The 15,419-nt window shown below is 37.7% G+C and overlaps 2 protein-coding genes across 3 annotated transcripts; one reads left to right on the forward strand and one right to left on the reverse strand.

The window, feature by feature from the left end:
- LOC109844725 (ultraviolet-B receptor UVR8-like) lies at nt 4,118-10,156 on the forward strand. Its single transcript, XM_020413838.1, is given in 7 exon segments — nt 4,118-4,388; nt 4,391-4,601; nt 5,816-5,955; nt 6,506-6,700; nt 7,430-7,558; nt 7,668-7,823; nt 9,586-10,156. Coding segments are annotated over 7 exon segments (1,308 nt in total). The 3' UTR covers nt 9,792-10,156.
- LOC109845608 (myb family transcription factor APL) lies at nt 12,927-15,180 on the reverse strand. 2 transcript variants are annotated; one of them, XM_020414880.1, is made up of 6 exons: nt 14,835-15,180; nt 14,328-14,404; nt 14,141-14,198; nt 13,921-13,987; nt 13,689-13,761; nt 12,927-13,602 (listed from the first exon to the last, which is right to left on the reverse strand). In XM_020414880.1, exons 1-6 carry the CDS (start codon nt 15,001-15,003, stop codon nt 13,099-13,101), a joined length of 948 nt encoding a protein of 315 aa, XP_020270469.1. In that variant the 5' UTR covers nt 15,004-15,180; the 3' UTR covers nt 12,927-13,098. The 2 variants fall into 2 exon arrangements, with proteins under 2 accessions (XP_020270469.1, XP_020270468.1); XM_020414879.1 differs by having other exon boundaries at nt 14,823-15,179.

The following is a 15,419-nucleotide window of genomic DNA, read 5'->3' on the forward strand; positions in this document are numbered from 1 at the left end:
CTGATTCCGGGTCAACTCCGCCCGCGTCGTCGTCAATCGCGGCCGCCTTCAAGTTATGCTTCTTCTCACAAATAAGCTCTTCGAGAGAAGCGGTGGCCCACCGGAAGTGGCGCGGGACCTTGGTAACCCATCCACGGCAAACAGCAACCGCATGGTGTAAATGGCTTCCCATTTTGGGAAAATGGCCACTGCTGTGGAGTTTTGAGTGAGTGAGAGAGAGGAGGGGGATGCATGGGTATAAATAGAAGAGTAGGTTTGATGTTTGGTGTTTCGGGAGAGGGTCTAAGGGGCTGTTTGGAAAGAGGTGTTTTAGGGGGAAAGAGGTAGAAAGTCTGTCAAAAGTATAGCTTTTGGCAGGCTTTCCACCAAAATCGCCTCTTTTTGAGGTGATTTGGATGGAACGTCTGCCAAAAGCTGCACTTTTGGCAGGCTTTCCCACTACCCAAATCGCAAACAAACAGCCCCTAAATGGAATAGTTTGGTTTGGTGTTTTGATGTTTTGGGAAGCAGACGTTTTTTTTTACATTTGCGCCCTGTCCTCTAACTCCGCAGAATATCCCTTAGCTCGGAAACCGCGCGTTCCCACTTCTCATCTTGAAGCCTAGGGTTTCGGCCTCCTCCGACTTAGGGGCTGTTTGGTTCATTTCTTAGAAATCTAAGTTTGGGAGATTACTTATGGAAAATTGGTTGTGGGACCCGTTTTCATGTTTTCAAACCCATTTCGTGACTTTTTCGGAGAAAATGAGTTTCCTTAAATTTGGGACGCATAGTACTATTGTCTTACTAGTGGATGAGTCTCACATGAACAACATCTCTTTTTTTTTCCTCTCTGAACCAAACACAAGAAAAGGAAATAAAAAATCTTCACATGACATGGGTGTGTCAAGAGTTTGAGACTACCTATAACTTCTTGTGCCGGGCGAGACCAGCTTTGTTCCAACTAAAGGGGAAGGGTTGCATGGCTCTAGTACTTGTGGAAATTACATGGTTAGGGTGTTCGTGCAGAGAGGAGGAAACGGTGTTGTCACCTAATTCCCTTTCTTGATCCATCAAAATCAATCTCCACTCATGCTTGTTTGTGGTTGTGAGTGAGCTAGCGCTGCTTGGAGAGTTTTTTTTTTTTACCATTTCAAAATAGCTTTTCTCTCTTGTTTACCATTTCAAATTTGTATTTATCTTAGACATGACATGATTTTGACGCTGTTTTATTTGTGGGTCGACAATCCATATTTCTACTACTATTCAATGCACGATAGTCTGTCTTTTTATTTACTTACTTAATTATTATCATTGCGTATTCAAATCTAGTTCACAACAAAATCTTTGAAAACATGAATGAAATATACGAAGTAAAAGATGTAGATAGAATCTACTGCGCCCAATAGAAAAAGGGGAGGTTTTTTACTTGGCTAGTGACTACTTTACACACCCTTTATGCTAAAGTGATTAAGTAACGAGTATGTGGTTGTCAAAGTTGCCAACTTTTCTAAATTTTGGTCCTAATTACGTTGTTGGGTTGAAGAATTGCTGAGAGAGAGAGAGAGAGAGAGAGGCATTAGGAAATATCGTATGGATGATACTTTTGGACCTATGATTTTTCAAATGGAGAGCAAATTTAATAAGTAGTTTAGCCTATTCCTCATATTTTTAGTTTATGATTTCTTATTAATCCATGCTTGAAGGATATTGGCCTTCGAAGTTTGTTACAATCCTTGTATGGTAATCAGATTATAGACTTAGATGATGGAACCACTCTTACTGCTACTTGTTTGGTGGAAAATTTGAAGTAAAAAAAAATGAAGGAAAATTAATCTGTATTCCTTTAATCTCAGTTACAATTGGATTTCCTGATTACAAAAGAGAGGAGAATGAATTTGATTCTCCCCCTTGTTTAATTATGGGTTCTTCACGGTGGCGATGAAGTGCCTCCCTCGAATGCTCGCATTGAGTTTGCTCTCTGTTGACGATCCGCACGTCTTGATTCACTGGAACAGTATCTCCTCCTCACGATTTGACGCTGTGGAGGACTTGCGTGGCAAGTTGGAAACTCTGTACGAGTTGATTGATCTTAACCGTAATTGGTTAGACAAACCAATGATTTCTTCTTTGCTGCCAAGGAGCAGGATCTAAAAGCCAGCCTCTCTAAACTGATTTTTTCAGTTATTTATAGGGGATTAAGGGGTGTAACCGCCCCCTTAATTCGTTCCTAAGTGGGGCTAATGGGATGTAACCGCCCCTTAAATCACTCATGAATGGAGTTGTGATCCCTTCAGATCGTGGGAAACAGTTTTGAAACCGTTCAGCTCGTGTTTGAACGAGTCAAACGCAAAATCTGTGTTCTGACATGGATTCTGCGTTAAAACGCAGTGTCTGGAAGCTCGAACGTCGCGTCTGGAAGCTCGCACGCAGCAATTGGAAGCCGCGTTGGCAGCGTTAGCAGCTGGATCTGAGCTGCGTTTGCAGCGATTTGAAAGCTGCGTTGGCAGTATTGGAAGCTGCGTTGGCAGCGTTAGCAGCTGGATTTGAGCTGCGTTTGCAGCGATTTGGAAGATGCGTTGGCAGTGTTGGAAGCTACGCTGGCAGCGTTAGCAGCTGGATTTGAGCTGCGTTTGCAGCGATTTGGAAGCTGCGTTTGCAGTATTGGAAGCTGCGTTGGTAGCGTTAGCAGCTGGATTTGAGTTGTGTTTGCAGCGTTTGGAGCTGAATGTGAGCTGTGTTTGCAGCCAGGTTTGACCTGCGTCTGCAGTCGAATTGGTGTTGCGTCTTGATGATGGTACGCAGGGAGGACTTCCACGTCTTGGTTTGAAGAGAATTGGTGTTGCGTCTTGATGATGGTACGCAGGGAGGACTTCCACGTCTTGGTTTGAAGAGACCATCGATTTGTAGTCTCTTTCTGTCAGAGCGTTGCAAAGATCGTCATTTTGTAATCTTTGCTTTAGCTCTTTGATATATGAGAGTTGTCAGATTGTAACTCCCGATGTTGATTATGAAGATTATTGATTAGAGCTTTCATCAGTTGTTGTGAAGGTCGTCAGCTTGTAACCTTCATCGATCTATATGAAAGTCTTCAAATTGTAACCTTCTAGAAGTCGTCAAATTGTAACTTCCATCATCGGTGTTTGATGGCGATAAGCTATCTGTTATGATTTTTAGACAGCTTACACTATCATCAGATTAATGCCAAAACAGAATGTTAAATGTTTTATTTTATATCTGTGCGCAATATTTTCTCATCATTCCTAGTCCTAGTCCTTCTTTCTATCTGCTGTTCTATAATCGATGCCCTTATGTCATCTTCAGTGGAGCTGCAATTTAGCGTCAAAACATATTTTAGCACAAAACCCCCCTTCCAACAGATCGCTAAATCTCGTGTTAAATTGATGAGGTGCTACACTGTTGCGCCAGGAACGGCGCAACACTGTAGCTTTAGAGTTTTTTGCTTTTATGATTTTACCCTTAAACTATGTGATAACAAACTAAAAATACCTATTGTATCATATTATATCATTCATGAACCTCGGTTTATTCCATTTATTTTTTCTACTTTTAACTTTTATAATGAAATTGTAGTATAATATAATCATTAAAATAAAATTCTTTTGGTGTAAATTATTAAAATAAAAAATTTGTCGAGGGAGGTGTGTCGATAGGGTCTAAATTTTAAACCCCGCTGACCGTAAGAACACTAACTTGATTGTTGAGTAGTTATTGAGATTTTTTAGATGAACGATCGATCAATCAGCCTCTAAGTATGATTCCCTTGATCCCCGAGTGAGACGAGAATAAGATTCGATGAACTCTTGAATGAACTTGAATATCCCAAAGTTCACATTATTTTTAACTTTTGATACTCCAAAAAAAATTGCAAAGAAAAAATATGCCCAAAAAATTGAATTACAATCAATAAAAAAACAAAGAACGAACCCCCCCCGCCCCCCCCCCCCCCCCACCCCCGAGGCCGAATGAGAGGGTTATTCTCCGTGGGCATCAAGTTCAAGATGAGTTAAAGAGGGTATCCAAGATAAAAATTGCGCATTGTTTGGTGGGGGGTCTAAGGTGCAATAATCTCTCCACTCAAACCCTCCCAATCTCCAAACCCCGACGAGACGCGAGGCCAATGTCTCTCCTCCGTCTCCGCTGCTCCCTCTCCACGCCGCCAAATCCCGACGGTCCATCTACACCACACGGCCGAATCTCAAGCACGCAGTCCCATCCTCCACCGTCCAGCTCTTATCTCTGGGGCCGCGGCAGCTCCGGCCAACTCGCGCGGCGGCAAGGAAGAAACCCGCTTGCTATCCCACTCTCCTCACGTCTTTCCCCCCACTCACTCTGTTCTCACGACGCCGCACCCGGCTCCTCGCGGGCCCAGCCAGCCAGCAAAGGGGTCGAAGGGGCGTGGCCTGCGGGCTGTTCCACTCGGCGCTGGTGGTCGACGGTAGGGTTTGGATTTGGGGGAAGGGGGATGGGGGGAGATTAGGGTTTGGGGATGAGACGTCGAGGTTCGAGATGGAGAGGAACGATAACCTTGACGCGGTGAGGATGCTTGCTCTTGGTGGGGTTCATTCTACTGCCCTCAGTAGAAAAGGGGAGATCTTTACTTGGTTAGTGATGAATTAGTGAGTTTGTGGTTGTTAAAGTTGCCAACTTTCCTAAATTTGTGTTTCTAATTTCTAGTGAATTGTTTGTTTCTTTTAAGATTATCGAATTGGTGATTGTACAATGAAGAGAAGTTGCATAGTTTTGCCTTTGTAAATTCCTGTAGGATGGCATCACCACTAACTTTTAATGTTTTGGTAAATCTGTGAAAAAACCTGTAGCTTAGATTGAAAATGTAAGCCCCCTGTTGATTATTTTTAGGAACTTATTCCTCTTTAATCTATGCCATATTCTATCCCTTAACTCTGTTAACCGAGAATGAAAATGTCAGTTTGAGCAAAAGCTTACTCATTGTTGGTGTTGGTATTAGAACGTAGTGGAGGATTAATGGGGTTCATGTTTGTGATAGTTGTTAATTTTTCTAATTTTGGGTTCAAATTTATAGTGAACTGTTTGTTTCTTTTGAGATCGTTGAATTGGTGTTCGTACAAGCAGCGGAAGTTGCGTAGTTGGCTTGTACAGATTGGTGCTTAGTCAATAACCTTAATGTTTCGTTAAATATGTGATAAGAAACTAAAGCTTAGATTAAAAATGTAACTCCCCTAATTGGTTATCCTTCTAATGGTTAGTACTTGATTAGTGATTTGTTTTTAACCCTTTGTAATGGGTTGATATGTTTAACAATGATGGATTAGTAGGTTCATTTTGTTGACAAGGCTAGTTTGCCGTGACATACCGCATTTAATTTGAGACCCTATTTCTATACATGTGTTAGAATCAAATTCATAATATTTTCTTGAAGAACTCCGGGTTCATCTCCTCCCTAGTGGGCCGTATTTGTCATAAATCCTGTATTTTCTACCACCCCTATATCAACCTTAGTTAAGAGGGAATATGTGTCCTTGAAACAAATGAGTTGATGGGACCTTTCTACATTCAGAATTTATGATTACTTCAGAGAACGAGTTCTCATTGATATCAAAGTAATGTGGATGATAAGTCCTGCTGCATATCGTCCAAGTTGTATATCTCTAGACTTGTTCTTAAACCTTTGCCCTCAAAATAAATTTGATATAGTGCTAGAAGCCAACCTACTTAGCAATTTCCATGCAGCTTATGCTGAATTCTTAGTCTTATGTTTATCACACCAATTAATAATATTGTCCATTTATGAGTGAATGCTAGAATGACTCTTTACTCAAATATGTGAAGTTTGCAGGGGTTATGGAGGGTTTGGAGCGCTTGGGCATTCTGTTTATCATAGAGAGCTTTTGCCTAGACTTGTGAATGGTCCTTGGGAAGGAACCATATCCCATCTTGCCACTGCTGGAGCCCACACTGCGGCTATTACTGATACAGGTGTCTTGTATCAACCAAGAATAAAAAACTTTAGTACTTAGCTGTTTGTACTTTGTAGATGAATTGGTTGTCAGGTGATAGCATTTGAAAAGTCTGGTAAGTTGTTATACGTCCAACTTCATATCACATTATACAAACTGTTTCTTGATGTTCTTCCTGAAAGCTATTATTTCAAAAATACTTAGTCCACGTATTCATTTACTTATGTAATGAATTAGTTTCTAAGAAATTATGTAATATCTGAGCATGTGAAAGACTGAAAGAGTTAGGAAGTTCGTATTAACGCGAGTATTTTTCAAAAAGCAAAGTTTTTGTTCTGAAGATTTTGGCGATTAAGCATGAGTTCATGAGGCTGAAAGCTAATTTTGTTTCTGTGTCCCACAAAATTGGTTGTTTATTTCACAAGGCCTATTTGAGACTTTTTCCATCATTTTCATGAAAAGACCTCGGTTTTATCTCTGAATCATTATTATCTGATTGGACAATGTTATTTTCCATTTGATATGTATTTCTGATAATTATGTCTGATGTGAATCATTTTCGATTGTAGGTGAGCTTTATACATGGGGAAGAGACGAAGGTGAAGGGAGGTTGGGTCTTGGTAGTGGTGGCGGTCCAGGTGAAGGGGGTTCTCTTGGTACTCCTTCTATAGTAAATGCATTACCTGTTCCTGTTGCAGCAGTCAGTTGTGGTGGATTTTTCACAATGGCGTTAACTTCAGAAGGCAGATTATGGAACTGGGGAGGTTAGGATGTCCTTAATTCTATTTGCTTCCTTTAAGATCTTGAAGCCTCAAATTCTTCTTCTCTTCCTCTTTGGACTGATGATATGAATATGATAGTATATGCTACTGACATTCAACTCTGAGGTTATGATTTATATCCTAAATAATCAAATGAATTACATTCCTGCCGTGGATGTTTCCAATCATCTAACATGTTCACTTTTATATCTATCAGCCATGGAAATCAATTCCTGCCTCTTTAATATCTTTCATTGTAATCTTTATCCATTACAAGCCAACTAGGCACGACTGTGAGAGCACAATTTTGTGTTTGGTAGTGTGGTGACATAATCCCCTCCACTCATTCAAATGGGGGACCGCATTCACATCAGTTGAGGAGTGCATGAGGATATGCAACCATTTGAATAAGTATAGGGGATTATGCCACCTCACTACCAAGCACAAATTTTGTGCTTAGTTGTGAGGTGTCCTATTTTCATCCATTCATTCCAATTCCTAACCACTCCCCAACCCATATGAATGTGGACCCCGATTTTAATGAGTGGAGGGGAATATGTCACCTCACTACCAAGCACAAAAACTTGTGCTTGGTACCAAGCATACACATTTCTCTTATATATATATATATATATATATATATAGTTTTTTCTACTTTTCTAGTTTTTTTTCTTTCTGCTTTTCTAGAAACAGTCTATTCTTTAGTGAAGGCCATTTTCTTTGCTTCTGCAGCGAATTCAAATTTTGAACTCGGAAGGGGCAATAGGGTCAGTGATTGGAGACCACAACCAATTCCTAGCCTCAAAGATGTTCGTATAGTTCAAATAGCAAGTGGGGGATACCATTCGTTGGCATTAACAGGTAACTTGATTTGCACGGCTTCAATTGGCAATCTGCAGAAAATCAGAGCAACTAGAATTTGCTTTCTTATATCTAGTAGTAATCTTTATTAATATTGGATTTTTTTCAGATAAAGGTGAAGTTCTTTCATGGGGCCATGGGGGACATGGTCAGTTGGGTCATGGCTCCATCCAGAATCAGAAAGTTCCCTTCGTTGTTGAGGCTTTAGCTGGTGAACGCGTTGTCTACATCACATGTGGAGGTTCATCTTCTGCTGCTATTACAGGTAAAAGTTGCCTTCATAGATAATCTTGAATCTTTGTATGTTTATTATCACTAGGTGAGGTGCACGTGCATTGCACGTGGTTAAACATCATGATTGTTTGATTTATTTCTTTAATATAACTTGGTTGTGAAATTGTTTCTTTCAAATCTCTACTTTATGATGTAATATTGTCTATGAACCTTCTTAATACTTATGTTTATGTACCTTCAACTTTTTTGTTGTTGTGACCATAAGCAGTGTAAGCAACAAATCTTTCGTAAAGGTTAGTCACTCGTATAGCAACCAATTTCTTGAATGCCTCAAATCTAATAGTAATAGATGACGTAAGATTCTTAGGAGTTAAAAACAAAAAAGAATCTTCTATGTTAATCCCTATGACTATAAAATGAGAAAACATATCCCCATGTAAGAAAACTCTCTCCATAAGCTTGCAAAGATAACTATATTCAACTATTAGGTTGGTCAATTCTTATTATTTTGAGATTAATTCATCAAAGAATTGAAATAGCTATTACATGCCCAATTCTCAAGTTACTTTAACTCCTCAAATCAAAAGTTTAAAAAAATAATTAGAGGGAAACTAGTCCCCTTTATTAATTATACCATTGATTTGAAGGTTTACTTTCAAAATAACTTAGGAATTGAGTTACCTAATAAACGCTTTAACGGCAATTTCAAAATATGAGAGATTTAAGGGACTAATGCAAAAAATATTTTAATCAATCAATTGTTGCTAATAAATTCATTAATTCCATAATTTGGTATCAATCAATTGGTTAACATTTACATGTGTAATTATGTTTACCATGCTAATGTCCTCTAAGCTTCTTTTATTCTTTAGTTGTCAACCACTTCTAATTAGCTTAACTTTTTATAATTAGTTTTGAATGGAGAGAGCTTTAGATCGTAAGTTTAATTTTGACTTAATAGAATTTTGACTTAATGGATTTAGTTGATAACCAATTATAATCAGGATACAAATGTTAATGTTGCAAAGGATTAGGTGTAAAACTCATCAAGAAAAGTTTTTTTTTCCAGAACTCTCACTTTTAAAGGGAGTGTGATAAAAGGCCTTTTTTACCTACTTTGTTTGCTTAGGCTAATACCACTCGTTCTGATCAAATTTGAGTTTTCTTAACAGTTTTCCATGATGTGTTTTTTTGTTTGAAGTCACTATATATAGAGATAGAAAGCCAATATCTGGGGTCTTATTTCTGAGGGAATGGTGGCCTGTCCCCCCCCAATCCCCCCCAAAAAAACAAAACAAAAAAAAACGTACAAAAAATAATAAAAATAAAATACCAGAATAAAAAAAACAATCAATGTAAGTTCTTCACTCTATGTCAAACTGGAATTACCTTGGAGAGAATTGCAGAAAATTTGGAAAAGAGAATCTGCATTTGGTAGCTATCTGTATAACCAAAACCTGAACAAAGTCTAGATTTTAAAAACTTAGGATTCGTTAACTAGCAAAGATCCAGCTCTTTGACAAATTTGAATGTTGAATCAAAGTTTTCTTTACCTTTTAGGAGTACATCTTTTTCCTCTGAATTTCAAAACACTTCATATTCATATAGAGATCCAACTAAGTTTTATGCTACCTGATCATGTCAAATGCATAGCTCAAATTCAAGAATACTTTTTTGTTCTCAAGTAAACTTTTGTTTACTTTTCTCATTTTGCTAGCAATATTATTCTCAATCAAGAGCTATCGAGTAACGTCCTTATTTCCTAACGCCATTTCCATTTGAACTTATATCAGATAAAGGGAAGCTATACATGTGGGGATATGCCAAGGATTGTCAGTTAGGCGCTCCTGGGCTGCCTGAGATACAATCAACACCAATTGAAGTGAAGTTTCTTATGGATGATGATGAGGAATTAGGCTCCCATCATGTCGTCTCGGTTGCCATTGGTGCCTCTCATGCCATGAGCTTGGTTTTGAGACAAGGAGCCAATGCGTCTTAAGGTTCATTGACGACATGCAATGGTGAAAGATGCAACCTGAGATAACTGCAGCCTTTTGATATCACCTGAGGCTACGTAATAATACCACTTGTGTACATCTTTGGTGGGCTGCTTTGGACAATAGGCTACTACAGCAAATGTTTGTTTCATCTATGTAAAATCCTGAAATGTTTTTCTGTACAATCTCATAGGGCTTACTTTTTCCGACGAGAAATTATTATTGAAAGAGTTTCGATGATGACCTTGCTGTCCAAAGCGTTAAAATCATGGGAATGTGAAAGATCATGAGATGTTGTACGTGATATTCTGATTTTTCTGATGAATAAATTGAAACTGGAAGAGTTATTTATTACCTATTGCCGTTCTATGTACTTTGTGTTGCTTGTTAGATATTCCTCAAATGAGTAGTAGAAGGATATGTGTATCCTTGTACTCAATATTTTGTCATCATGTAAGCTTTTGCGTTCTATCTAGAGTTCTATATATTATGGATCTTTTACTTCTAACTGCAGAGGGTCATATGGAATCTTAGATGTATAGAGAGTCGTGTAGCTTTACGACGTTGGAGAGTTCTCCTACCATGATGGAGATGTACCGTTGATTGATCAGAGTATATATTCCTTTGAGAGCATATTGGTTTTTTCATATTGAAAACTTAGTGGTATAGTTCAACTTTACCTTTTCTTTTCCTTTATTCATTGAAAAGGATGCTAGCTCCTAGATTTTCTCCTTAGCCTGATTTTAGTAGTTAGCATTGATCTTGTGGTCTGACAATATTTCAGTATTTACCGACACTCCTGGTTCCACTCTGTCAGCACTGTTCATATTTTTTTTTTTCAAGAGAGTTAACTGCAAACAAACCCCTGTAGTATCATCCAATTGCAAAAAAAACCCCTATAGTTCTATTTGTTGCAAATAACCGGCCGTAGTTCTAGCTACATGTTGTGAATAGACCCTTGTAATATCGACCCAAGTGTGAATATACCCCCATAGCTAAATTTTAACTCTTTTAAAAGTTAAAAAATTAGCAATTGGTTGTGATGTCTATCATCAGCAATTATAGAACTCTAAGGGTTCTATCTGCCTCTTGAAATATTTTTAAAAACTCTAAGAGTAAAAACAAGTTCACTCACGAGATCTATTCGTAACAAATAGAACTACATATATAGAGACTATTCACAGCAACTAGAACTACAAGAGGTCTGGTTGCAATTGAGTGATGCTACATGGGGTCTGTTCGCAATTGAACCCTTTTGAAGCTGGTGTTTCAGCATGAGTTGAAATAACGTAAGCAATGTACTTTTTACGATGCAAAATTTTGTTCATCTACGAATCTTAAACATTACTCAGAAATTTTAAGTGAGAGAGAGATACAGCTACCACTACCCCCACCATCATTCCACCCAAAAGAAGAGAAGCTTCCCTCTAACTGCACTCTCTCTCTCTCTCTCTCTCCCCCTCCCTTTTTCTCTCTGCACACAATTCTTCTTTTTCCCAAAACCCAAAGCTGGTTGTCTGCAGATGATCTGTCCAAGAGACCAAACAGAATCCAAGGTGCTTTGCTCTCTTCAAAGATGATCTCTCTCCCTCTCTCTCTCAAAATGGTTATGTCCTCTGACACCCTTTTCAATTGCCTTGATGCCCATGCACTTCTCTCGAAGCTCACACTACCTAAAAAAGTCTCTCTCTACATTTCTCTCTAACCAATAAAGCAACCTGCACCCTCTCTTCTCTTTATTTTTTTTTCCCCACGGGCAAAAAGAAAAGATCAAGATCCTCTTAATCGCTATATTAATACGCACAAATTACTTTGAGAGACATGTATGTCTAGTATTCTACATAGAGAAAAGGTAGGAAAAGGAAGAAGAGGAGATATAAAGGAACGAGTGATATTCTTTGTCTCCCTCTCTTTCCTCTCTCTCATTTGCCTTGTTCAAAAGGAAGAAGGGTCATCAATGCATGAGGGCTACTACTCACTCCCACTCTTTTCTTTTCTTTTACATATATAAAACTTTGTTGTGTTTAATTTAAAATACATAACTATATACATATATATAAGTCTCTATTTGCATGGTGGTATTGTGTACTATATGGGCTTTGTAATGATGAGAGTAACTAACATGGGCAATAACTAACCTGAAAGCAAGCCTGTAAAGTACTACTAATTAACTAATACTTAATAGGTTGGAAGAAATTCCCTACCAAGAGTATATACACTGCATGCATGTAAACAAATATCAGGGGCATTGTGAATAAGGAAGGCATATTTGTTCTTTTCATGGCATAGATCGATCTCCAAATGATTAGCTCCTACATGTACGAGAGAAGTCATTTGGAATTATAGGAAATTATATATAATTGCCATGAAGAAAGATTATGTGGCTATCATTTAGTTTCATCCATTCCGTGCTGAAACTGTGGAAGAATGAGAATATATATATAGAGAGAGTTGAGCTAGGCTAATATTAATAATATCCAACATGCGGATACTCTTAACCTAATTTTAAAAATTGAAATCCAAAAATAAAAATCCGAACTGAATTAAGGAAGAAGAAAGAAATAATTGTGAAAAACAATAAATAAAATAAAATTTTGGTATAACCCCCAAATCATGTTAAGCTTTGTGTGCGTGTGTGTGTATATAATAGAGGAAAAGGATGGGATCTTGAGATCAAAAGTCCCAGCCTTCTACCATTACCCCATCAGAAAATGACAAGGGCAAGAATAATTTATTTGAGGGGGAGAAAAAAGAAAGCTGGAGTAATACGTACATCACTTATTACACTAGAACATCAGTCTCATATACCTGATAACACAATGATTTTAGTTTTTTTAACATGTAATTCTCGCAGGTCCCGGGGCAAACATGTAAATTTTATTTATCGGTGGCTGGAATATATAGTCATTAAAAGCTTAAAGAGGATGAGTTCAAAATTTTAGAACATGTGAAAAAGTAGGACATAATTGGAACACCGTCCTGTAACAAAAAAACCTTAACGCATGCAATTATTCAGTCAACCAGTAACTTTGTTAACACTCACAACTAAGCTATGCATATATATATTCCAAAAACAGTTTGAAAACCCTAGGGTTAATATCTTTCCAAAAGAGAATCAACTCTTTTAAACATGCATGAGTAGAAATAAATGAGTTAAAAATATATATCTGTCATAACAATGACATTCATAACAATAATAATTTAAATTCTCTTAACAAGAAACTTGGATCGAACACCCCCACTCATATCTTATTTAACCATTCAAAGTAAGTCTAGTTTCCTAAATAAAGCAAAAATAAAAATAAATGCTCACCCATATGACAAATTTCTTGTTTGGTTTAAAGAACCATTACTCATCATAGGGTTCATGCTCTCCATTTGAAGAGGGGGTCTCATTGGAGATGATCTTTCAAGCTTCAGAGATCCTTCAAACTTCTTCTCACCCTCCATGTCAATTTGACTCTTAGAGGGCTCCAGTTCTTGAATATGAAGATCGTCAGCCCAATCCATAGGGCTCTTCCCATTAGAACCATAGGGATTAGACCTCTTCTTGCCTAAACAAAGGGTTTCGTTTGTCGGAAAGAAGTCATCAATTTGATTTTCACTATATATGTGAAGATCTTGGACCAAAGGGAAGCTCATCGAAGATTCAACATCTTTATTGACTCCCATATCGACTACTCCTTGGTTTTCGATGCATTTGTAGCCTATAGACGCAATGTTCTCGCTAGATAGCGTCTGACAAGCTTTCTCAAGTATGGATTGCATGTACTTGCCTTGCGCCTCAATTCGTATTTGAAGGTGTTTTTGCACCTAAGATTTCCAAATTCAGAACAAAGCTGATCAGAAAAGTAGGCGAAAGAGCAAATTATTAGAAATGGTACGTGTAAGTTTGTTACCTCTAGTTGTTCATGTAATCTCCTTTGGACTTCCATTTGCATCCTTAGGGCTTCTGAGAGGTGGACGTTCCTACTGTAAATTGCAAAGTGCCGAATTATAAATACCATGTGTACTGGATTCGATCGTATAAACGATCAATCAATTCTTTTAATTTTATCCAAAAAAAAACACTATGTTTTGGGTTAAATATATTTTACTGCGAAACACACTTGATATTTATTCATGACTTACTCATTAATTGCACGTCCCATGAATCCTGAGGAAGATGCAGCATTTCTTTGAAGCTCGAGTGCAGAAGCTGAAATGAAAATTTAAGACAACAAAATAAAATATAAAAAGTATATATATGACAAAAATGCATGCAGAATTAATTATTAACGGGAGAAGAAAGGAGGGGGTGCAAAAAAAAAAAAAAAAAATTTAAATCGATCTTGTATTTAGGCTGCCTTACCATCCTTAACTGCATGGTCATTGAATTCCTTGTGTGGTTGCTTCCCAAGCCTGAATTTCTACACAAAATAAGCAGCAATTAATAAAAATTAGATATATATATATATATACTGTGCGATCGATGCAGAAAAACAAACAGCATATATAATTTTAATCTTCACCTTCGTGCATAATATATGTATATATACCTGAAGATGACTCTTTAGGTGATAGAGGGTAAGACCTTTTACTCCCATAACCCTCATGATTGTTTTTGGTGTTGCCTCTAGAAATCACAAAAATATATAGCTGCGTTAGTTAGGTGTCCAAATTAATAACCTTCAATCAAAAAGTAGATAGTTATTATAAATTAAAGAACTTAATTTGTTGACAGTAAATTCATATATCATCACCATCATCAAATTTTTTCGAGAGAAATATTTTTTTATCAATATTATTGAAAGACTTGAACTGCAAATTAAATTGTAAGTAAGGAGAAGGAGAAAGAGAAGAGGAAGAGGCCGAATAAAGAGGAATTAAATAGGAAAGAAAGAAGAAAGGCTCGAAATGCTAATTAAATTAGGACGAGGAGGAGGAGAGGAGGAGAAGAAGAAGAAGAAGAAGAAGAAGAAGAAGAAGAAGAAGAAGAAGAAGAAGAAGAAGGTAAATAAATAAATAAAAATATATATGAGATAGAGAGGAACTAGGGTTTGTACTGTCAGGCCCTCCGAGCTGAGTAACTGCATCGACAAACCGTTCATGGAGCTCGACAGTCCAGCGAAGGCGAGGCTTAGGATCAGTGGTGAGAACAAGACCGGAGTCTCCTTGCACGCACATAGGCCTTTCATGAGAATTCATAGTAGTCGGCTTCTTGGAAGAGAACATGATTCTCTCTCTCTCTCTCTCTCTCTAGAATTAGAAGAGATTCAAGAACAAAAGAACTAGTATATGAGGAGGAATTGGGTGCGTTTTCTTTTCTATAGAAATTGTTTTTAAGCTCTCTCTCTTCTCCTCTTCTCTTTGAAAGCCATGGGATTCTTAACCCTGCACTAAAAAGACACCAACTTGGAAAACCATCCTTTGCTAAAAGATGAGAGAGAGCGCGGGGGGGGGGGGGGGTAGGGGATATGAAAGGCACATTATTTCTTCTGAGTCACTAGAAGCTTTTTTAAAAATAAAGACGGTGGCCTTGTATTTATTTTGTGGACTCTCCTCAGGACGTAAAATTTATTTTATGTATATGCTTTGAATATATATATATATACATATTGTTAAGCTTCTATAAACTTAAGTGGATATGT

This window comes from Asparagus officinalis, chromosome 6 (assembly GCF_001876935.1).
Source record: "Asparagus officinalis chromosome 6, Aspof.V1, whole genome shotgun sequence".
NCBI classification, from domain to species: domain Eukaryota; kingdom Viridiplantae; phylum Streptophyta; class Magnoliopsida; order Asparagales; family Asparagaceae; genus Asparagus; species Asparagus officinalis.

What these genes read in the sequence shown, in the direction of transcription:
- LOC109845608 (XM_020414879.1), bottom strand. Translation starts at nt 15,003, where the DNA reads ATGTTCTCTTCCAAGAAGCCGACTACTATGAATTCTCATGAAAGGCCT. An exon ending in GCCTGACAGTACAAACCCTA is followed by an intron (nt 14,405 to 14,822) that starts GTTCCTCTCTAT and finishes TGTGATTTCTAG; the next exon opens with AGGCAACACCAAAAACAATC. An exon ending in ACCTAAAGAGTCATCTTCAG is followed by an intron (nt 14,199 to 14,327) that starts GTATATATACAT and finishes TATTTTGTGTAG; the next exon opens with AAATTCAGGCTTGGGAAGCA.